The sequence below is a fragment of the Heteronotia binoei genome, chromosome 3 (assembly GCF_032191835.1).
Source record: "Heteronotia binoei isolate CCM8104 ecotype False Entrance Well chromosome 3, APGP_CSIRO_Hbin_v1, whole genome shotgun sequence".
Lineage (NCBI taxonomy): Eukaryota > Metazoa > Chordata > Lepidosauria > Squamata > Gekkonidae > Heteronotia > Heteronotia binoei.
Genome location: NC_083225.1, coordinates 93294336 through 93319105, shown reverse-complemented (window position 1 = coordinate 93319105; position 24770 = coordinate 93294336). Strand labels below are relative to the sequence as shown.

At 54.3% G+C, this 24770-nt stretch overlaps 1 protein-coding gene across 1 annotated transcript in view; it reads left to right on the top strand.

Annotated features, from left to right (window-relative positions):
- LOC132569080 (mucin-3B-like) overlaps positions 1–24770 on the top strand; it is a 56815-nt gene that overhangs the window by 20893 nt on the left and 11152 nt on the right. Inside the window, exon 2 of the mRNA XM_060235264.1 lies at positions 43–23147. Within this exon, the coding sequence (XP_060091247.1) occupies positions 43–23147 (23105 nt within the window). The remainder of the gene's footprint in view (positions 1–42; positions 23148–24770) is intronic.

Here is a 24770-nt window from a genome sequence, read left to right as displayed (position 1 = left end):
CCCCTTTTGCAACAGGGCAGACATCTTTGCCCTTCACATCAGGTGTTCCCTCAACTAAAGCTGGTAGCACTGCACTTCCTCCCGTGACATCGGAAACAGCTTTTCCTGGGTCCCTTTCTATGGGGCCTTTGAGCAGCCTCCAGACGGTCAGAATCCCCTCCAAAGCAACTGAGTACTTGGACAGGCCAAGTACACCGAGACTTGAAAGCTTAGCAGCAGAATCCACCGGTATTCTGAAAAGTCCAGATGTGCCCACCTCCACAGCTCCAAGGCCTCTGGAGACAGTGAGCCCGAGAAAATCTACTGAGAGCACTCCTCGTCTCGAGACCGAAGACTCAGGGAGCAGCGACAGGACATTTGGCACAAGGACGTTTCTAGTCAGCCAGCCTTCTCCTTCCTCCTCTTCCTTGGCGGGATCGACGAGCACGAGTCTTGGCGCAACAGCAGGCACTAGCCATTTGTCCAGCCTAGGAGAAGTGTCTACTGAAACCTTGGGAGATGACTTCGCGTTAAGCCATTTCGCCACCGGATTGCCCACCAGCTCCGACACCCGTAGAACGCAACCAGTGTCCTGGGAGGGTACTTTGACCACCCATCCCATTGAAGCCGAATCCAGCAGCTCTCTACCAGTTTCAACGGCCACCCCTTCTGCAACAGGGCAGACATCTTTGCCCTTCACATCAGGTGTTCCCTCAACTAAAGCAGGTAGCACCGCACTTCCTTCCGTGGCATCCGAAACAGCATCTCCTGGGTCCCTTTCTACGGGTCCTTTGAGCAGCCTCCAGACGGGCAGCAGCCCCTCCAACGCTACTGAGTCCTCCGGCGTGCCAAGTACGTCGGAACTTGGAAGCTCCGCAGCAGAATCCACCGGTACTCTGAAAAGTCCAGATGTGCCCACCTCCACATCTCCAAGACCTCTGGAGACAGTGAGCCCGAGAAAATCTTCTGAGAGCACTCCTCGTCCCGAAACGGAAAGCTCAGGGAGCAGTGACAGGACATCTGGCACAAGGACGTATCTTGACAGCCAGTCATCTCCTTCCTCCTCTTCCTTCGCGAGATCGAAGAGCACGTGTCCGACCGCAATACAACGCACTACCCATCCGTCAAGCTTGGGAGAGGTGACTGCAGAATCCCTGGGAGCAGACATTGCATCAAGCCATTTCCCCACGGAATTGCCCACCAGCTCCCACACCCGTAGCACTCAACCAGTGTCCTGGGAGGGTACTTTGACCACTCATCCCGTTGAAACCGAGTCCAGCAGCTCTCTGCCAGTTTCATCGGCCTCCCCTTTTGCAACAGGGCAGACATCTTTGCCCTTCACATCAGGTGTTCCCTCAACTAAAGCTGGTAGCACTGCACTTCCTCCCGTGACATCGGAAACAGCTTTTCCTGGGTCCCTTTCTATGGGGCCTTTGAGCAGCCTCCAGACGGTCAGAATCCCCTCCAAAGCAACTGAGTACTTGGACAGGCCAAGTACACCGAGACTTGAAAGCTTAGCAGCAGAATCCACCGGTATTCTGAAAAGTCCAGATGTGCCCACCTCCACAGCTCCAAGGCCTCTGGAGACAGTGAGCCCGAGAAAATCTACTGAGAGCACTCCTCGTCTCGAGACCGAAGACTCAGGGAGCAGCGACAGGACATTTGGCACAAGGACGTTTCTAGTCAGCCAGCCTTCTCCTTCCTCCTCTTCCTTGGCGGGATCGACGAGCACGAGTCTTGGCGCAACAGCAGGCACTAGCCATTTGTCCAGCCTAGGAGAAGTGTCTACTGAAACCTTGGGAGATGACTTCGCGTTAAGCCATTTCGCCACCGGATTGCCCACCAGCTCCGACACCCGTAGAACGCAACCAGTGTCCTGGGAGGGTACTTTGACCACTCATCCCATTGAAGCCGAGTCCAGCAGCTCTCTACCAGCTGCATCGGCCTCTCCTTCTGCAACAGGGCTGACATCTTTGCCATCCGTGGCATCTGAAACAGCTTCTCCTGGGTCCCTTTCTACGGGGCCTTTGACCAGCCTCCAGACGGGCAGCAGCCCCTCCAAAGGGAACGAATCTTCCGGCAAGCCACGTACACCGGGACTTCGAAGTTCTGCAGCAGAATCCACTGGTACTCTGAAAAGTCCAGATGTTCCTACCTCCACAGGTGTAAGGTATATGGAGACAGAGAGTCCGAGATCATATACTGAGAGTACTCCTCGTCCCGAGATGGAAGACTCAAGGAGCAGTGACAGGACATTTGGCACAAAGACGTCTGTAGCTAACCAGCCTTCTCCATTCTCCACTTCTGTGGTGCCATCGTTGGGCACGAGTACTGTTGCAACACTACGCACTAGTTATCCTTCCAGCCCGAAAGAAGTGTCTGCAGAAACCTTCGGAGTTGACTTCGCGTCAAGCCATTTCCCTACCAGATCGGCCACCCGCTCCGACACCCGTGGCACACAACCACTGTCCCAGGAGCGTTCCTCGACCACCCATCCCACCGACACCGAGTCCAGCAGCTCTCAACCAGCTTCATCGGTCTCCCCTCCTGCAACAGGGCAGACACCAGGTGTGCCCTCAACTAAAGCATTCAGCACCGCACTTCCTCCCGTGGCATCCAAAACAGCTTCTTTTGGGTCACTTTCCACGGGGCCTTTGAGCAGCCTCCACACAGGTATAAACCCCTCCAACGCTACTGAGTCCTCCGGCGTGCCAAGTACGTCGGAACTTGGAAGCTCCGCAGCAGAATCAACCGGTACTCTGAAAAGTCCAGATGTGCCCACCTCCACAGCTCCAACACCTCTGGAGACAGTGAGCCCGAGAAAATCTACTGAGAGCACTCCTCGTCCCGAAACGGAAAGCTCAGGGAGCAATGACAGGACATCTGGCACAAGGACGTATCTTGCCAGCCAGTCTTCTCCTTCCTCCTCTTCCTTCGCGAGATCGAAGAGCACGCGTCTGACCGCAATACAACGCACTACCCATCCGTCAAGTTTGGGAGAGGTGTCTGCAGAATCCCTGGGAGCAGACATTGCATCAAGCCATTTCCCCACGGAATTGCCCACCAGCTCCCACACCCGTAGCACTCAACCAGTGTCCTGGGAGGGTACTTTGACCACTCATCCCGTTGAAACCGAGTCCAGCAGCTCTCTGCCAGTTTCATCGGCCTCCCCTTTTGCAACAGGGCAGACATCTTTGCCCTTCACATCAGGTGTTCCCTCAACTAAAGCTGGTAGCACCGCACTTCCTCCCGTGACATCCGAAACAGCTTTTCCTGGGTCCCTTTCTATGGGGCCTTGGAGCAGCCTCCAGACGGTCAGAATCCCCTCCAAAGCGACTGAGTACTTGGACGGGCCAAGTACACCGAGACTTGAAAGCTTAGCAGCAGAATCCACCGGTATTCTGAAAAGTCCAGATGTGCCCACCTCCACAGCTCCAAGGCCTCTGGAGACAGTGAGCCCGAGAAAATCTACTGAGAGCACTCCTCGTCTCGAGACCGAAGACTCAGGGAGCAGCGACAGGACATTTGGCACAAGGACGTTTCTAGTCAGCCAGCCTTCTCCTTCCTCCTCTTCCTTTGCGGGATCGAAGAGCACGAGTCTTGCTGCAACAGCAGGCACTAGCCATTTGTCCAGCCTAGGAGAAGTGTCTGCAGAAACTTTGGGAGATGACTTCGCGTCAAGCCATTTCGCCACCGGATTGCCCACCAGCTCCGACACCCGTAGAACGCAACCAGTGTCCTGGGAGGGTACTTTGACCACTCATCCCATTGAAGCCGAGTCCAGCAGCTCTCTACCAGTTTCAAGGGCCACCCCTTCTGCAACAGGGCAGACATCTTTGCCCTTCACATCAGGTGTTCCCTCAACTAAAGCAGGTAGCACCGCACTTCCTTCCGTGGCATCCGAAACAGCATCTCCTGGGTCCCTTTCTACGGGACCTTTGAGCAGCCTCCAGACGGGCAGCAGCCCCTCCAACGCTACTGAGTCCTCCGGCGTGCCAAGTATGTCGGAACTTGGAAGCTCCGCAGCAGAATCCACCGGTACTCTGAAAAGTCCAGATGTGCCCACCTCCACATCTCCAAGACCTCTGGAGACAGTGAGCCCGAGAAAATCTACTGAGAGCACTCCTCGTCTCGAGACCGAAGACTCAGGGAGCAGCGACAGGACATCTGGCACAAGGACGTATCTTGCCAGCCAGTCATCTCCTTCCTCCTCTTCCTTCGTGAGATCGAAGAGCACGCATCCGACCGCAATACAACGCACTACCCATCCGTCAAGTTTGGGAGAGGTGACTGCAGAATCCCTGGGAGCAGACATTGCATCAAGCCATTTCCCCACGGAATTGCCCACCAGCTCCCACACCCGTAGCACTCAACCAGTGTCCTGGGAGGGTACTTTGACCACTCATCCCGTTGAAACCGAGTCCAGCAGCTCTCTGCCAGTTTCATCGGCCTCCTTTTCTACAACAGGGCAGACATCTTTGCCCTTCACATCAGGTGTTCCCTCAACTAAAGCTGGTAGCACCGCACTTCCTCCCGTGACATCCGAAACAGCTTTTCCTGGGTCCCTTTCTATGGGGCCTTGGAGCAGCCTCCAGACGGTCAGAATCCCCTCCAAAGCGACTGAGTACTTGGACGGGCCAAGTACACCGAGACTTGAAAGCTTAGCAGCAGAATCCACCGGTATTCTGAAAAGTCCAGATGTGCCCACCTCCACAGCTCCAAGGCCTCTGGAGACAGTGAGCCCGAGAAAATCTACTGAGAGCACTCCTCGTCTCGAGACCGAAGACTCAGGGAGCAGCGACAGGACATTTGGCACAAGGACGTTTCTAGTCAGCCAGCCTTCTCCTTCCTCCTCTTCCTTGGCGGGATCGACGAGCACGAGTCTTGGCGCAACAGCAGGCACTAGCCATTTGTCCAGCCTAGGAGAAGTGTCTGCAGAAACCTTGGGAGATGACTTCGCGTCAAGCCATTTCGCCACCGGATTGCCCACCAGCTCCGACACCCGTAGAACGCAACCAGTGTCCTGGGAGGGTACTTTGACCACCCATCCCATTGAAGCCGAGTCCAGCAGCTCTCTACCAGTTTCAACGGCCACCCCTTCTGCAACAGGGCAGACATCTTTGCCCTTCACATCAGGTGTTCCCTCAACTAAAGCAGGTAGCACCGCACTTCCTTCCGTGGCATCCGAAACAGCATCTCCTGGGTCCCTTTCTACGGGACCTTTGAGCAGCCTCCAGACGGGCAGCAGCCCCTCCAACGCTACTGAGTCCTCCGGCGTGCCAAGTACGTCGGAACTTGGAAGCTCCGCAGCAGAATCCACCGGTACTCTGAAAAGTCCAGATGTGCCCACCTCCACATCTCCAAGACCTCTGGAGACAGTGAGCCGGAGAAAATCTACTGAGAGCACTCCTCGTCTCGAGACCGAAGACTCAGGGAGCAGCGACAGGACATCTGGCACAAGGACGTATCTTGCCAGCCAGTCATCTCCTTCCTCCTCTTCCTTCACGAGATCGAAGAGCACGCATCCGACCGCAATACAACGCACTACCCATCCGTCAAGTTTGGGAGAGGTGACTGCAGAATCCCTGGGAGCAGACATTGCATCAAGCCATTTCCCCACGGAATTGCCCACCAGCTCCCACACCCGTAGCACTCAACCAGTGTCCTGGGAGGGTACTTTGACCACTCATCCCGTTGAAACCGAGTCCAGCAGCTCTCTGCCAGTTTCATCGGCCTCCTTTTCTACAACAGGGCAGACATCTTTGCCCTTCACATCAGGTGTTCCCTCAACTAAAGCTGGTAGCACCGCACTTCCTCCCGTGACATCCGAAACAGCTTTTCCTGGGTCCCTTTCTATGGGGCCTTGGAGCAGCCTCCAGACGGTCAGAATCCCCTCCAAAGCGACTGAGTACTTGGACGGGCCAAGTACACCGAGACTTGAAAGCTTAGCAGCAGAATCCACCGGTATTCTGAAAAGTCCAGATGTGCCCACCTCCACAGCTCCAAGGCCTCTGGAGACAGTGAGCCCGAGAAAATCTACTGAGAGCACTCCTCGTCTCGAGACCGAAGACTCAGGGAGCAGCGACAGGACATTTGGCACAAGGACGTTTCTAGTCAGCCAGCCTTCTCCTTCCTCCTCTTCCTTGGCGGGATCGACGAGCACGAGTCTTGGCGCAACAGCAGGCACTAGCCATTTGTCCAGCCTAGGAGAAGTGTCTGCAGAAACCTTGGAAGATGACTTCGCGTCAAGCCATTTCGCCACCGGATTGCCCACCAGCTCCGACACCCGTAGAACGCAACCAGTGTCCTGGGAGGGTACTTTGACCACCCATCCCATTGAAGCCGAGTCCAGCAGCTCTCTACCAGTTTCAACGGCCACCCCTTCTGCAACAGGGCAGACATCTTTGCCCTTCACATCAGGTGTTCCCTCAACTAAAGCAGGTAGCACCGCACTTCCTTCCGTGGCATCCGAAACAGCATCTCCTGGGTCCCTTTCTACGGGTCCTTTGAGCAGCCTCCAGACGGGCAGCAGCCCCTCCAACGCTACTGAGTCCTCCGGCGTGCCAAGTACGTCGGAACTTGGAAGCTCCGCAGCAGAATCCACCGGTACTCTGAAAAGTCCAGATGTGCCCACCTCCACATCTCCAAGACCTCTGGAGACAGTGAGCCCGAGAAAATCTACTGAGAGCACTCCTCGTCCCGAAACGGAAAGCTCAGGGAGCAGTGACAGGACATCTGGCACAAGGACGTATCTTGACAGCCAGTCATCTCCTTCCTCCTCTTCCTTCGCGAGATCGAAGAGCACGCGTCCGACCGCAATACAACGCACTACCCATCCGTCAAGCTTGGGAGAGGTGACTGCAGAATCCCTGGGAGCAGACATTGCATCAAGCCATTTCCCCACGGAATTGCCCACCAGCTCCCACACCCGTAGCACTCAACCAGTGTCCTGGGAGGGTACTTTGACCACTCATCCCGTTGAAACCGAGTCCAGCAGCTCTCTGCCAGTTTCATCGGCCTCCCCTTTTGCAACAGGGCAGACATCTTTGCCCTTCACATCAGGTGTTCCCTCAACTAAAGCTGGTAGCACTGCACTTCCTCCCGTGACATCGGAAACAGCTTTTCCTGGGTCCCTTTCTATGGGGCCTTTGAGCAGCCTCCAGACGGTCAGAATCCCCTCCAAAGCAACTGAGTACTTGGAGAGGCCAAGTACACCGAGACTTGAAAGCTTAGCAGCAGAATCCACCGGTATTCTGAAAAGTCCAGATGTGCCCACCTCCACAGCTCCAAGGCCTCTGGAGACAGTGAGCCCGAGAAAATCTACTGAGAGCACTCCTCGTCTCGAGACCGAAGACTCAGGGAGCAGCGACAGGACATTTGGCACAAGGACGTTTCTAGTCAGCCAGCCTTCTCCTTCCTCCTCTTCCTTGGCGGGATCGACGAGCACGAGTATTGGCGCAACAGCAGGCACTAGCCATTTGTCCAGCCTAGGAGAAGTGTCTACTGAAACCTTGGGAGATGACTTCGCGTTAAGCCATTTCGCCACCGGATTGCCCACCAGCTCCGACACCCGTAGAACGCAACCAGTGTCCTGGGAGGGTACTTTGACCACTCATCCCATTGAAGCCGAGTCCAGCAGCTCTCTACCAGCTGCATCGGCCTCTCCTTCTGCAACAGGGCTGACATCTTTGCCATCCGTGGCATCTGAAACAGCTTCTCCTGGGTCCCTTTCTACGGGGCCTTTGACCAGCCTCCAGACGGGCAGCAGCCCCTCCAAAGGGAACGAATCTTCCGGCAAGCCACGTACACTGGGACTTGGAAGTTCTGCAGCAGAATCCACTGGTACTCTGAAAAGTCCAGATGTTCCTACCTCCACAGGTGTAAGGTATATGGAGACAGAGAGTCCGAGATCATATACTGAGAGTACTCCTCGTCCCGAGATGGAAGACTCAAGGAGCAGTGACAGGACATTTGGCACAAAGACGTCTGTAGCTAACCAGCCTTCTCCATTCTCCACTTCTGTGGTGCCATCGTTGGGCACGAGTACTGTTGCAACACTACGCACTAGTTATCCTTCCAGCCCGAAAGAAGTGTCTGCAGAAACCTTCGGAGTTGACTTCGCGTCAAGCCATTTCCCTACCAGATCGGCCACCCGCTCCGACACCCGTGGCACACAACCACTGTCCCAGGAGCGTTCCTCGACCACCCATCCCACCGACACCGAGTCCAGCAGCTCTCAACCAGCTTCATCGGTCTCCCCTCCTGCAACAGGGCAGACACCAGGTGTGCCCTCAACTAAAGCATTCAGCACCGCACTTCCTCCCGTGGCATCCAAAACAGCTTCTTTTGGGTCACTTTCCACGGGGCCTTTGAGCAGCCTCCACACAGGTATAAACCCCTCCAACGCTACTGAGTCCTCCGGCGTGCCAAGTACGTCGGAACTTGGAAGCTCCGCAGCAGAATCAACCGGTACTCTGAAAAGTCCAGATGTGCCCACCTCCACAGCTCCAACACCTCTGGAGACAGTGAGCCCGAGAAAATCTACTGAGAGCACTCCTCGTCCCAAAACGGAAAGCTCAGGGAGCAATGACAGGACATCTGGCACAAGGACGTATCTTGCCAGCCAGTCTTCTCCTTCCTCCTCTTCCTTCGCGAGATTGAAGAGCACGCATCCGACCGCAATAAAACGCACTACCCATCCGTCAAGTTTGGGAGAGGTGTCTGCAGAATCCCTGGGAGCAGACATTGCATCAAGCCATTTCCCCACGGAATTGCCCACCAGCTCCCACACCCGTAGCACTCAACCAGTGTCCTGGGAGGGTACTTTGACCACTCATCCCGTTGAAACCGAGTCCAGCAGCTCTCTGCCAGTTTCATCGGCCTCCCCTTTTGCAACAGGGCAGACATCTTTGCCCTTCACATCAGGTGTTCCCTCAACTAAAGCTGGTAGCACTGCACTTCCTCCCGTGACATCGGAAACAGCTTTTCCTGGGTCCCTTTCTATGGGGCCTTGGAGCAGCCTCCAGACGGTCAGAATCCCCTCCAAAGCGACTGAGTACTTGGACGGGCCAAGTACACCGAGACTTGAAAGCTTAGCAGCAGAATCCACCGGTATTCTGAAAAGTCCAGATGTGCCCACCTCCACAGCTCCAAGGCCTCTGGAGACAGTGAGCCCGAGAAAATCTACTGAGAGCACTCCTCGCCTCGAGACCGAAGACTCAGGGAGCAGCGACAGGACATTTGGCACAAGGACGTTTCTAGTCAGCCAGCCTTCTCCTTCCTCCTCTTCCTTGGCGGGATCGAAGAGCACGAGTCTTGCTGCAACAGCAGGCACTAGCCATTTGTCCAGCCTAGGAGAAGTGTCTGCAGAAACTTTGGGAGATGACTTCGCGTCAAGCCATTTCGCCACCGGATTGCCCACCAGCTCCGACACCCGTAGAACGCAACCAGTGTCCTGGGAGGGTACTTTGACCACTCATCCCATTGAAGCCGAGTCCAGCAGCTCTCTACCAGTTTCAAGGGCCACCCCTTCTGCAACAGGGCAGACATCTTTGCCCTTCACACCAGGTGTTCCCTCAACTAAAGCAGGTAGCACCGCACTTCCTTCCGTGGCATCTGAAACAGCATCTCCTGGGTCCCTTTCTACGGGACCTTTGAGCAGCCTCCAGACGGGCAGCAGCCCCTCCAACGCTACTGAGTCCTCCGGCGTGCCAAGTACGGCGGAACTTGGAAGCTCCGCAGCAGAATCCACCGGTACTCTGAAAAGTCCAGATGTGCCCACCTCCACATCTCCAAGACCTCTGGAGACAGTGAGCCCGAGAAAATCTACTGAGAGCACTCCTCGTCTCGAGACCGAAGACTCAGGGAGCAGCGACAGGACATCTGGCACAAGGACGTATCTTGCCAGCCAGTCATCTCCTTCCTCCTCTTCCTTCGCGAGATCGAAGAGCACGCATCCGACCGCAATACAACGCACTACCCATCCGTCAAGTTTGGGAGAGGTGACTGCAGAATCCCTGGGAGCAGACATTGCATCAAGCCATTTCCCCACGGAATTGCCCACCAGCTCCCACACCCGTAGCACTCAACCAGTGTCCTGGGAGGGTACTTTGACCACTCATCCCGTTGAAACCGAGTCCAGCAGCTCTCTGCCAGTTTCATCGGCCTCCTTTTCTACAACAGGGCAGACATCTTTGCCCTTCACATCAGGTGTTCCCTCAACTAAAGCTGGTAGCACCGCACTTCCTCCCGTGACATCCAAAACAGCTTTTCCTGGGTCCCTTTCTATGGGGCCTTGGAGCAGCCTCCAGACGGTCAGAATCCCCTCCAAAGCGACTGAGTACTTGGACGGGCCAAGTACACCGAGACTTGAAAGCTTAGCAGCAGAATCCACCGGTATTCTGAAAAGTCCAGATGTGCCCACCTCCACAGCTCCAAGGCCTCTGGAGACAGTGAGCCCGAGAAAATCTACTGAGAGCACTCCTCGTCTCGAGACCGAAGACTCAGGGAGCAGCGACAGGACATTTGGCACAAGGACGTTTCTAGTCAGCCAGCCTTCTCTTTCCTCCTCTTCCTTGGCGGGATCGACGAGCACGAGTCTTGGCGCAACAGCAGGCACTAGCCATTTGTCCAGCCTAGGAGAAGTGTCTGCAGAAACCTTGGGAGATGACTTCGCGTCAAGCCATTTCGCCACCGGATTGCCCACCAGCTCCGACACCCGTAGAACGCAACCAGTGTCCTGGGAGGGTACTTTGACCACCCATCCCATTGAAGCCGAGTCCAGCAGCTCTCTACCAGTTTCAACGGCCACCCCTTCTGCAACAGGGCAGACATCTTTGCCCTTCACATCAGGTGTTCCCTCAACTAAAGCAGGTAGCACCGCACTTCCTTCCGTGGCATCCGAAACAGCATCTCCTGGGTCACTTTCCACGGGGCCTCTGAGCAGCCTCCACACAGGTATAAACCCCTCCAACGCTACTGAGTCCTCCGGCGTGCCAAGTACGTCGGAACTTGGAAGCTCCGCAGCAGAATCAACCGGTACTCTGAAAAGTCCAGATGTGCCCACCTCCACATCGCCAAGACCTCTGGAGACAGTGAGCCCGAGAAAATCTACTGAGAGCACTCCTCGTCCCGAAACGGAAAGCTCAGGGAGCAATGACAGGACATCTGGCACAAGGACGTATCTTGCCAGCCAGTCTTCTCCTTCCTCCTCTTCCTTCGCGAGATCGAAGAGCACGCGTCTGACCGCAATACAATGCACTACCCATCCGTCAAGCTTGGGAGAGGTGTCTGCAGAATCCCTGGGAGCAGACATTGCATCAAGCCATTTCCCCACGCAATTGCCCACCAGCTCCCACACCCGTAGCACTCAACCAGTGTCCTGGGAGGGTACTTTGACCACTCATCCCGTTGAAACCGAGTTCAGCAGCTCTCTGCCAGTTTCATTGGCCTCCCCTTTTGCAACAGGGCAGACATCTTTGCCCTTCACATCAGGTGTTCCCTCAACTAAAGCTGGTAGCACCGCACTTCCTCCCGTGACATCGGAAACAGCTTTTCCTGGGTCCCTTTCTATGGGTTCTTTGAGCAGCCTCCAGACGGTCAGAATCCCCTCCAAAGCGACTGAGTACTTGGACAGGCCAAGTAAACCGAGACTTGAAAGCTTAGCAGCAGAATCCACGGGTATTCTGAAAAGTCCAGATGTGCCCACCTCCACAGCTCCAAGGCCTCTGGAGACAGTGAGCCCGAGAAAATCTACTGAGAGCACTCCTCGTCTCGAGACCGAAGACTCAGGGAGCAGCGACAGGACATTTCGCACAAGGACGTTTCTAGTCAGCCAGCCTTCTCTTTCCTCCTCTTCCTTGGCGGGATCGACGAGCACGAGTCTTGGCGCAACAGCAGGCACTAGCCATTTGTCCAGCCTAGGAGAAGTGTCTGCAGAAACCTTGGGAGATGACGTCGCGTCAAGCCATTTCGCCACCAGATTGCCCACCAGCTCCGACACCCGTAGAACGCAACCAGTGTCCTGGGAGGGTACTTTGACCACCCATCCCATTGAAGCCGAGTCCAGCAGCTCTCCACCAGTTTCAACGGCCACCCCTTCTGCAACAGGGCAGACATCTTTGCCCTTCACATCAGGTGTTCCCTCAACTAAAGCAGGTAGCACCGTACTTCCTTCCGTGGCATCCGAAACAGCATCTCCTGGGTCACTTTCCACGGGGCCTCTGAGCAGCCTCCACACAGGTATAAACCCCTCCAACGCTACTGAGTCCTCCGGCGTGCCAAGTACGTCGGAACTTGGAAGCTCCGCAGCAGAATCAACCGGTACTCTGAAAAGTCCAGATGTGCCCACCTCCACATCGCCAAGACCTCTGGAGACAGTGAGCCCGAGAAAATCTACTGAGAGCACTCCTCGTCCCGAAACGGAAAGCTCAGGGAGCAATGACAGGACATCTGGCACAAGGACGTATCTTGCCAGCCAGTCTTCTCCTTCCTCCTCTTCCTTCGCGAGATCGAAGAGCACGCGTCTGACCGCAATACAACGCACTACCCATCCGTCAAGCTTGGGAGAGGTGTCTGCAGAATCCCTGGGAGCAGACATTGCATCAAGCCATTTCCCCACGCAATTGCCCACCAGCTCCCACACCCGTAGCACTCAACCAGTGTCCTGGGAGGGTACTTTGACCACTCATCCCGTTGAAACCGAGTTCAGCAGCTCTCTGCCAGTTTCATTGGCCTCCCCTTTTGCAACAGGGCAGACATCTTTGCCCTTCACATCAGGTGTTCCCTCAACTAAAGCTGGTAGCACCGCACTTCCTCCCGTGACATCGGAAACAGCTTTTCCTGGGTCCCTTTCTATGGGTTCTTTGAGCAGCCTCCAGACGGTCAGAATCCCCTCCAAAGCGACTGAGTACTTGGACAGGCCAAGTAAACCGAGACTTGAAAGCTTAGCAGCAGAATCCACGGGTATTCTGAAAAGTCCAGATGTGCCCACCTCCACAGCTCCAAGGCCTCTGGAGACAGTGAGCCCGAGAAAATCTACTGAGAGCACTCCTCGTCCCGAGACAGAATGTTCAGGGAGCAGCGACAGGACATTTGGCACAAGGACGTTTCTAGTCAGCCAGCCTTCTCCTTCCTCCTCTTCCTTGGCGGGATCGAAGAGCACGAGTCTTGCCGCAACAGCAGGCACTAGCCATGTGTCCAGCCTAGGAGAAGTGTCTGCAGAAACCTTGGGAGATGACTTCACGTCAAGTCACTTCGCCACCGGATTGCCCACCAGCACCGACACCCGTAGAATGCAACCAGTGTCCTGGGAGGGTATTTTGACCACCCATCCAATTGAAGCCGAGTCCAGCAGCTCTTTGCCAGCTGCATCGGCCTCTCCTTATGCAACAGGGCTGACATCTTTGCCATTCGCATCAGGTGTTCCCTCAACTAATGCAGGTAGCACCGCATTACCTCCTGTCACATCCAAAACAGCTTCTCCTGGGTCCCTTTCTACGGGGCCTTTGAGCAGCCTCCAGACGGGCAGCAGCCCCTCCAAAGCGAACGAATCTTCCGGGAAGCCACGTACACCGGGACTTGCAAGTTCTGCAGCAGAATCCACTGGTACTCTGAAAAGTCCAGATGTTCCTACCTCCGCAGGTGTAAGGCCTATTGAGGCAGAGAGCCCGATATCATCTACTGAGAGTACTCCTCGTCCCGAGATGGAAGACTCAGAGAGCAATGACAGGACATCTGGCACAAGGATGTATCTTGCCAGCCAGTCTTCTCCTTCCTCCTCTTCCTTCGCGAGATCGAAGAGCACGCGTCCGACCGCAATACAACGCACTACCCATCCGTCAAGCTTGGGAGAGGTGTCTGCACAATCCCTGGGAGCAGACATTGCATCAAGCCATTTCCCCACGGAATTGCCCACCAGCTCCCACACCCGTAGCACTCAACCAGTGTCCTGGGAGGGTACTTTGACCACTCATCCCGTTGAAACCGAGTCCAGCAGCTCTCTGCCAGTTTCATCGGCCTCCCCTTTTGCAACAGGGCAGACATCTTTGCCCTTCACATCAGGTGTTCCCTCAACTAAAGCTGGTAGCACTGCACTTCCTCCCGTGACATCGGAAACAGCTTTTCCTGGGTCCCTTTCTATGGGGCCTTTGAGCAGCCTCCAGACGGTCAGAATCCCCTCCAAAGCAACTGAGTACTTGGACAGGCCAAGTACACCGAGACTTGAAAGCTTAGCAGCAGAATCCACGGGTATTCTGAAAAGTCCAGATGTGCCCACCTCCACAGCTCCAAGGCCTCTGGAGACAGTGAGCCCGAGAAAATCTACTGAGAGCACTCCTCGTCTCGAGACCGAAGACTCAGGGAGCAGCGACAGGACATTTGGCACAAGGACGTTTCTAGTCAGCCAGCCTTCTCCTTCCTCCTCTTCCTTGGCGGGATTGATGAGCACGAGTCTTGGCGCAACAGCAGGCAGTAGCCATTTGTCCAGCCTAGGAGAAGTGTCTGCAGAAACCTTGGGAGATGACTTCGCGTCAAGCCATTTCGCCACCGGATTGCCCACCAGCTCCGACACCCGTAGAACGCAACCAGTGTCCTGGGAGGGTACTTTGACCACCCATCCCATTGAAGCCGAGTCCAGCAGCTCTTTGCCAGCTGCATCGGCCTCTCCTTATGGAACAGGGCTGACATCTTTGCCATTCGCATCAGGTGTTCCCTCAACTAATGCAGGTAGCACCGCATTTCCTCCTGTCACATCCAAAACAGCTTCTCCTGGGTCCCTTTCTACAGGGCCTTTGAGCAGCCTCCAGACGGGCAGCAGCCCCTCCAAAGCGAACGAATCTTCCGGGAAGCCACGTACACCGGGACTTGGAAGTTCTGCAGCAGAATCCACTGGTACTCTGAAAAGCCCAGATGTTCCTACCTCCACAGGTGTAAGGTATATGGAGACAGAGAGCCCGAGATCATCTACTGAGAGTACTCCTCGTCCCGAGACGGAAGACTCAGGGAGCAGCGACAGGACATTTGGCACAAGGACGTCTGTAGCTAACCAGCCTTCTCCATCCTCCACTTCCGTGGTGCCATCGTTGGGCACGAGTACTGTTGCAACACTACGCACTAGTTATCCTTCCGGCCCGAAAAAAGTGTCTACAGAAACCTTCGGAGTTGACTTCGCGTCAAGCCATTTCCCTACCAGATCGGCCACCCGCTCCGACACCCATGGCACACAACCACTGTCTCAGGAGCGTTCCTCGACCACCCATCCCACCGACACCGAGTCCAGCAGCTCCCTACCAGCTTCATCGGTCTCCCCTTCTGCAACAGGGCAGACACCAGGTGTGCCCTCAACTAAAGCAGGCAGCACCGCACTTCCTCCCGTGGCATCCAAAACAGCTTCTTTTGGGTCGCTTTCCACGGGGCCTCTGAGCAGCCTCCACACAGGTATGAGCCCCTCCAACGCTACTGAGTCCTCCGGCGTGCCAAGTACTTCGGAACTTGGAAGCTCCACAGCAGAATCCACCGGTATTCTGAAAAGTCCATATGTGCCCACCTCCATTGCTCCAAGACCTCTGGAGACAGTGAGCCCGAGAAAATCTACTGAGAGCACTCCTCGTCCCGAGACGGAAAGCTCAGGGAGCAGTGACAGGACATTTGGCACAAGGACGTATCTTGCCAGCCAGTCTTCTCTTTCCTCCTCTTCCTTCGCGGGATCGAAGAGCACGCGTCCTTCCGCAATACAACGCACTACCCACCCGTCAAGCCTGGGACAGGTGTCTGCAGAATCCTTGGGAGCAGACATTGCATCAAGCCATTTCCCCACGGAATTGCCCACCAGCTCCCACACCCGTAGCACTCAACCAGTGTCCTGGGAGGGTACTTTGACCACTCATCCCGTTGAAACAGAGTCCAGCAGCTCTCTGCCAGTTTCATCGGCCTCCCCTTCTGCAACAGGGCAGACATATTTGCCCTTCACATCAGGTGTTCCCTCAACTAAAGCTGGTAGCACGGCACTTCCTCCCGTGACATCCGAAACAGCTTTTCCTGGGTACCTTTCTACGGGTCCTTTGAGCAGCCTCCAGACGGGCAGCAGCCCCTCCAACGCTACTGAGTCCTCCGGCGTGCCAAGTACGTCGGAACTTGGAAGCTCCGCAGGAGAATCCACCGGTACTTTGAAAAGTCTATATGTGCCCACCTCCACAGCTCCAAGACCTCTGGAGACAGTGAGCCCGAGAAAATCTACTGAGAGCACTCCTCGTCCCGAGACAGAAAGTTCAGGGAGCAGTGACAGGACATTTGGCACAAGGACGTTTCTAGTCAGCCAGCCTTCTCCTTCCTCCTCTTCCTTGGTGGGATCGAAGAGCACGAGTCTTGCCGCAACAGCAGGCACTAGCCATTTGTCCAACCTAGGAGAAGTGTCTGCAGAAACCTTGGGAGATGACTTCACGTCAAGTCACTTCGCCACCGGATTGCCCACCAGCACCGACATCCGTAGAATGCAACCAGTGTCCTGGGAGGGTATTTTGACCACCCATCCCATTGAAGCCGAGTCCAGCAGCTCTTTGCCAGCTGCATCGGCCTCTCCTTCTGCAACAGGGCTGACATCTTTGCCATTCGCATCAGGTGTTCTCTCAACTAAAGCAGGTAGCACCGCATTTCCTCCCGTCGCATCCAAAACAGCTTCTCCTGGGTCCCTTTCTACGGGGCCTTTGAGCAGCCTCCAGACGGGCAGCAGCCCCTCCAAAGCGAACGAATCTTCCGGCAAGCCACGTACACCGGGACTTGGAAGTTCTGCAGCAGAATCCACTGGTACTGTGAAAAGCCCAGATGTTCCTACCTCCACAGGTGTAAGGTATATGGAGACAGAGAGCCCGAGATCATCTACTGAGAGTACTCCTCGTCCCGAGATGGAAGACTCAGGGAGCAGCGACAGGACATTTGGCACAAGGACGTCTGTAGCTAACCAGCCTTCTCCATCCTCCACTTCCGTGGTGCCATCGTTGGGCACGAGTACTGTTGCAACACTACGCACTAGTTATCCTTCCGGCCCGAAAAAAGTGTCTACAGAAACCTTCGGAGTGGACTTCGCGTCAAGCCATTTCCCTACCAGATCGGCCACCCGCTCCGACACCCGTGGCACACAACCACTGTCTCAGGAGCGTTCCTCGACCACCCACCCCACCAACACCGAGTCCAGCAGCTCCCTACCAGCTTCATCGGTCTCCCCTTCTGCAACAGGGCAGACACCAGGTGTGCCCTCAACTAAAGCAGGCAGCACCGCACTTCCTCCCGTGGCATCCAAAACAGCTTCTTTTGGGTCGCTTTCCACGGTGCCTCTGAGCAGCCTCCACACAGGTATGAGCCCCTCCAACGCTACTGAGTCCTCCGGCGTGCCAAGTACTTCGGAACTTGGAAGCTCCACAGCAGAATCCACCGGTATTCTGAAAAGTCCATATGTGCCCACCTCCACTGCTCCAAGACCTCTGGAGACAGTGAGCCCGAGAAAATCTACTGAGAGCACTCCTCGTCCCGAGACGGAAAGCTCAGGGAGCAGTGACAGGACATTTGGCACAAGGACGTATCTTGCCAGCCAGTCTTCTCCTTCCTCCTCTTCCTTCGCGGGATCGAAGAGCACGCGTCCTTCCGCAATACAACGCACTACCCATCCGTCAAGCCTGGGACAGGTGTCTGCAGAATCCTTGGGAGCAGACATTGCATCAAGCCATTTCCCCACGGAATTGCCCACCAGCTCCCACACCCGTAGCACTCAACCAGTGTCCTGGGAGGGTACTTTGACCACTCATCCCGTTGAAACAGAGTCCAGCAGCTCTCTGCCAGTTTCATCGGCCTCCCCTTCTGCAACAGGGCAGACATATTTGCCCTTCACATCAGGTGTTCCCTCAACTAAAGCTGGTAGCACGGCACTTCCTCCCGTGACATCCGAAATAGCTTTTCCTGGGTCCCTTTCTACGGGGCCTTTGAACAGCCTGCAGACGGGCGGAATCCCCTCCAAAGCGACTGAGTCCTTGGACAGGCCAAGTACACCGAGACTTGAAAGCTTAGCAGCAGAATCCACCGGTATTCTGAAAAGTCCAGATGTGCCCACCTCCTTCCTCCTCTTCCTTGGTGGGATTGAAGAACAGGAGTCGGGCCTTGTGAGCTCTGCAGGAGAATCCACCAGTACTCTGAAAAGTCCAGATGTGCCCACCTCCATAGCCCCAAGGTCTCGGGAGGCAGAGAGCTCAAGAACTTCTATTGAAAGTACTCCTATTCCCGAGACGGAAGCCTTAGGGAGCAGTGACAGGACATTTGGCACAAGGACGTCTCTAGCAAGCCAGCCTTCTCTGTCCTTTTCCTTGGGTCTATCAGAGAGCACGAGCCCTGCTGCAACACCACGCACTAGGCATAGTTCCAGCTCTGGAGAAGTGTCTGCAGAAACTTTGGGAGCTGATTTTGCGTCAAGACATTTCCCCACCGGATCACCCACTCGCTCTGACACCGGTGGCACAGAACCACTGTCCCGGAAGGTTTCTTTGACCACCCATCCCACCTACACTGAGTCCAGCAGCTCTCTGCCAGTTTCACTGGTCTTCCCTACTGCAACAGGGGAGATATTTTTGCCCTTCACACCTGGTGTCCCCTCGATTAAAGCAGGCAGCACTGCACCTCGTCCCGTGGCAACCGAAACAGCTTCTCCTGGGCCGCTTTCTACGGGGCCTTTGAGCAGCCTCCAGACTGGCATCCGCCCCTCCAAAGTGACCGAATCTTCCGACAGTCCAAGTGCGCCGGGGCTTGGGAGCTCCGCAGCAGAAGCCACCGGTACACGGAATAGTCCAGATGTGCCCAACTCCACAGCCTCAAGGCCTCTGGAGACACAGAGCCTGAGATCATTTACTAAGAGTACTCCTCTTCCCGAGACGGAAACCTCAGGGAGAAGCGACAGGATATTTGGCACAAAGACGTATATAGCCAGCCAGCCTTATCCTTTTTCAGCTCCATCGGAAAGTACGAGTCGTGCCGCAACACCACACACTAGCCATCCGTTCAGCCTGGGAGAAATGTCTGCAGGAACCTTGGGAGCTGACTTCGCGTCAAGCTATTTCCCCACCGGATCGCCCATCCGCTCCGACAGCCGTGGCATACAACCACTGTCCCAGAAGGGTACTTTGACCACCCATCCCATCGACACCAAGTCCAGCAGCTCTCTGCCACATTCTTCGGCTCCCCCTTCTGTAATAGGGCAGACGTCCTTGCTGTTCACATCAGGTGTCCCCTCAACTAAAGCAAGCAGCACTGCACTTCCTGCTGTGGCATCCGAAAAAGTTTCTTCTGGGCCACTTTCCACGGGGCCTTTGAGCAGCCTCCAGATGGGCAGAAGCCCCTCCAAAGTGAAAGAGTCTTCCGGCGGGCCAAGTACGCTGGGTCCTGAGAGCTCCACAGCAGAAGCCACAGGTATGCTGAAAAGCCCACATGTGCCCACCTCCACAACCCCAAGGCCTTTGGAGACAGAGGGCCCGGGAACATCTACTGAGAGTACTTTTCGTCACGAGATGGAAGCCTTAGAGAGCAGTGACAGGACATTTGTCACAATGACGTCTCTAGCCAGCCAGACTTCTACTTCCTTCGCTTCCTTGGCTCCATCAGAGAGCAAAAGTCCTGCTGCAGCACCACGCCCTAACTGTCCTTCCATTCCAGGAGAAGTGTCTGCAGAAACCTTGGGAGCTGAGTTCGATTCCAGTGATTTCCCCACCGAATCGTCCACCCGTTCTGACACCCGTGGCACAGGACCAGTGTCCCAGGAGGGTTCTTCAACCACCCATCCCACTGACATCATGTCCAGCAGCTCTCTGCCAGCTTTATCGGACTCCCATTCTGTAAAAGAACAGACATCTTTGCCCTTCACATCAGGTGTCCCTTCAAGTAAAGCAGGAAGCATTGCACTTCCTCCCGTGACATCTGAAACTGCTTCTCCTGGGTGGCTTTCTATGGGGCCTTTGAGCAGCCTCCAGACACGTCAGAGCCCTTACACAGCAACCAAGTTGTCTGCTGGTCGAAGTACACCGGGCATTGGGAGCTCCACAGGAGAAGGCACCGGTGCTCTGGAAAGCCCTGATGTGCCCACCTCCGAAGCCCCAAGGCCTCTGGAGACAGAGACAATGAGAACATCTACTGAAAGTACTCGTCATCCCGAGACGGAAGCCTCAGGGAGCAGGGATAGGACATTTGGCACAAGGATGTTTCTAGCCAGCCAGCCTTCTCCTTCCTCTTCCTTGGCGGGATCGAAGAGCACGCTTCCTGCCGCAATACAACGCACTAGCCATCCATCAAGCCTGGGAGAAGTGGCTGCAGAAACCTTGGGAGCAGACATTGCATCAAGCCATTTCCCCACCAGATCGCACACCCGCACCGACACCCATGGTACAGAACCACTGTTCCAGGAGGGTTCTTTGACCACCCATCCCATCGACACCGAATCCAACAGCACTCTGCCAGTTTCATCAGCCTACACTTCTGCAACACGCCAGACATCTTTGCCCTTAACATCAGGTGTCACCTCAAAAAAAGGAGGCAGCACCACACTTTCTCTTGTGGCAGCTTCTTCTGGGCCGCTTTCCACGGGGCCTTTGAGCAGCCTCCAGATGAGCAGAAGCCCCTCCAGAGAGACCAAGTCTTCCGGTGGGTCAAGTACACCGGGCCTTAAGAGCTCCGCAGGAGAATCCACCGGTACTCTGAAAAGTCCAGATGTGCCCACCTCCATAGCCCCAAGATCTCTGGAGACAGTGAGCCCGAGAACATCTATTAAGAGTACTCCTCTTCCTGAGACGGAAGCCTTAGGGAGCAGTGACAGGATATTTGGCTCAAGGACATCTCTAGCAAGCCAGCCTTCGCTTTCCTCGTCTTCCTTGGCTCCATCAGAAATCAGGAGTCCTGCTGCAACACCACACACTAGCCATCTGTCCAGCCCGGGAGAAGTGTCTGCAGAAACCTTGGGAGCTGACTTAGCGTCAAGCCATTTCCCCACTCGATCGCCCATCCGCTCTGATAGCGGTGGCACAGAACCACTGTCCCGGGAGGGTTCTTCGACCACCCATCCCACCTACACCAAATCCAGCAGCTCTCTGCCAGTTTCATCTGTCTCCCCTGCTTCAACAGGGCAGACATTTTTGCCCTTCCCATCTGGTGTCCCTTCAATTAAAGCAGGCAGCACCGCACCTCGTCCTGTGGCATCCGAAACTGCTTTTCCTGGGCCGCTTTCTACAGGGTCTTTGAGCAGCCTCCAGACGGGCAGCCCCCCCTCCAAAGCTACTGAATCTTCCAGTGGTCCAAGTACTCCTGGGCTTGGGAGCTCCGCAGCAGAAACCACCGGTACTTTGGAAAGTCCAGATATGTCCACCTCCACAGCCTCTAGGCCTCTGGAGCCAGTTAGCCTGAGAACTTCTACTGAGAGTACTTCTCATCCCGAGACAGAAGCCTCAGGGAGCAGCAACAGGACATTTGGCAGAAGATTGTCTCTAGTCAGCCAGCCTTCTCCTTCCTCCTCTTCCTTGGCTCCATCGGAGAGCATGAGTCCAGCTGCAACACCACACACTAGCTATCCTTCCAGCCCGGGAGAAGTGTCTGCAGAATACTTGGGAGCTGACTTCACTTCAAGTCATTTCCCCACCCGATCCAATACCCATGGCACAGGACCACTGTCCCAGGAGGGTTCTTCGACCACCCATCCCACCAACATTGAGTCAAGCAGCTCTCTGCCAGCTTCAGCGGATTCCCTTTCTATAAAAGGGCAAACATCTTTGCCCTTCACATCAGATGTTGGTTCAACTAAAGTAGGCACCACCGCAATTCCTCCCGTGGTATCTGAAACTGCTTCTCCTGGGTCGCTTTCTACGGGGTCTTTGAGCAGCCTCCAGACAGGTAGGATCCCTTCCAAAGCAACCGAGTTTTCTGGTGAGCGAAGTACACCGGGCCTTGGGAGCACCGCAGGAGAAACCACTGGTACTCTTGAAAGCCTACATGTGCCCACCTCCAAAGCCCCAAGGCCTCTGGAGATAGAGACAATGAGAACATCTAATGAGAGTACTCCTCGTCCCAAGACAGAAGCCTCAGGGAGCAGCGACAGGACATTTGGCACAAGTGAGTCTCTAGCCAGGCAGACTTCTCAATCCTCCTCTTCCTTGGCGCCATCGGAGAGTACGATTCGTGCTGTAACACCACGCACTAGCTATACTTCCAGCCCCGGAGACGTGTCTGCAGAAACCTTGGGAGCTGACTTCACATCAAGCAATTTCCCCACCGTATTGGCCACCCGCCCTAACCCCCATGTCACAGAACCACTGTTTCAGGAGGGATCTTCGACCACCCATCCCACCGACATTGAGTCCAGCAGCTCTCTGGCAGCTTTATTGACCTCCCCTTTTACAACCAGGCAGACATCTCTGCCCTTCACATCAGGTGTCACCTCAACTAAAGCAGGCAGCACCGCTCTTCCTCCCGTGGCATCCGAAACAGCTTCTCCTGGGTCGCTTTCCACGGGGCCTTTGAGCAGCCTCCAGACAGCCAGAATCCCCTCCAGAGCGACCGAGTCTTCCGGCGGGCAAAGTATGCCGGGCCTTGGTATCTCCGCAGCAGAAACCACTGGTACTTTGGAAAGTCCAGATGTGCCCAGCTCCACAGCCCCAAGGCCTCTGGAGACAGTGAGCCCGAGAACATCTACTGAAAGTACTCCTCGTCCCGAGATGGAAGACTCAGGGAGCAGGGACAGGATATTTGGTACAAGTACGTCTCTAGCCAACCAGACTTCTTCTTCCTCCTCTTCCTTAGCTTCATCAGAAAGCAGGAGTCCTGCCACAACACCATGCACTAGCCATCCGTCCAGCTTGGGAGAAGTGGCTGCAGAAACCTTTGGAGGTGATATTTCTTCAAGCCATTTCCCCACCAGATCTGCCACCCGCCCTGACACCCGTGGCACAAAACTACTGTCCCGGGAGCGTTGCTCGACTACCCATCCCACCAAAACAGCTTCTCTGGGTCCGCTTTCCACGGGGCCTTTGAGCAGCCCCCAGAATGTTTGGAGTCCGCCTAAAGCAATAGAACATTCTAAAGATCCCAGCACCCTGGTCCTTAGGAGCTCATCAAGACTTCCTGAAACTACTAGTGGTTTGGAAAGTCCTGATGCTGTAAGCTCTACTGCCCAGAGGCCTACTGCTACTGATTTTTTCATAAAATACCCCAAGATTAGTCCTTTTCCTTTTACATTAGTTAGTTTAGGAATATCTGGAATTACTTCTTTGCGTAATAGAACTGTTTCCTCATTACCATATATTATTTCTAGTACTGATTTTGTTCGTCAAATTTATAGAACTCCTTCTAAAAAGTTTACTGTTCCTTTTACTCATGCAGTTTCTAGAACAACATTTCCAGATAATCGGCTTTCTACATTTTTCTCTAAAGCCACAAGTTCAAAAAATGCTGATTCTGTACCTTGCTGTGAGTATATATTTCCCCTTTTTTGGTTTGTTATATCACATTCTAATCTTTTGTTCCAATTAGTTCCTTTAAAAAAATATTTCTTTTTCTTTAGTGTACTTTTTTGAATGCTTTTCTGTTCATATTTTCATTTTAGTATTAAGACATCTCTCATATTCACCTTCTCAACTTTAGTGTTTTGTGATGTATTTCCAAAGGAGACCTAAACTTTTTTTTGTTATTGTTAAGGAATCTTTTTACAGAATTTGGTATTTTTTCACAGTGTTTATTTTCACTATAGTCTCTGTACTAGTTGTGGTCAGCTAAATCTTCAGATACTTAAATCTGGTAATTGGGGCTGTGAACAGGCAAGACAAATGCTTCTACAGTTCTGAAACATTTTTGGGGGGTTGAAGAAAAATGTGAAATCTAAAGAAATACATTGCTTTTTTAAAAAACCCAAAATGATATAATAAGAATAGATCATAAAAGTATGTTAACTAACAAATTCCCTAGGTAAGTGTTGCCAGAGTACCACAGTATTCAAAGTTGAGTTTCAGGAAGGAGGAAGGAGGCAAGGACCTTTCCAGCCCTAGTTCGGCTTTTGAGGCAGGACTTGTTGGGGCCAGGCCTGAGCTAGGGTTGTCAGCTCCAGACTGGAAAATACCTTGAAATTTTGTGGTGGAGACTGAAGAGGGCAGAGTTTGGGTCAGCCTCAGCCAAATATAGTGCCATAGAGTGCAACTTCCAACGCGGCCATTTTCTCCAGGACAGACCTCTATCATCTGAAGTTCAGTTGTAATTCTCAAAGATCTCCAGATCTAACCTGGAATTTGCCAACCTAGGGCCTGGACCAACCCCTGGGTGATGTGATACAATCCAACTTGCTGATCTCAACTAGTCCTGACCAGGGTACCCTCTAAACTGAGTTAGCATGAGCTAGCTCACAGATTTTTAGCCTCCAGCTCACACATTGTTGACTTAGCTCAGGAAGGATGACCCCAGAGCACACTATTTTATGCAGTAGCCAAATCACTTGCTCACAACTTTAATGGCAGTAGCTCACAAAGTAGAATTTTTGCTGAGAAGATTCTGCAGTTTAGAGGGAACATTGGTCCTGGCTGCTCGCTACCGTTTAACAGCAGCTACCCTATGATAACCATCATAGTATAGCAGTTAGAGACCTAGGTTCAAATCTCAATTTTCCTATGGAAGCTCACTGGCTGTAGGGTGGGAGGGAAATAGGGATGCTAACTCCAGGTCATGATATTTGTAGAATTTTGGGGGGTGAAGCCTGGAGAGGGTAGGATTTGAGGAGGGGAGGGACTTCAGAG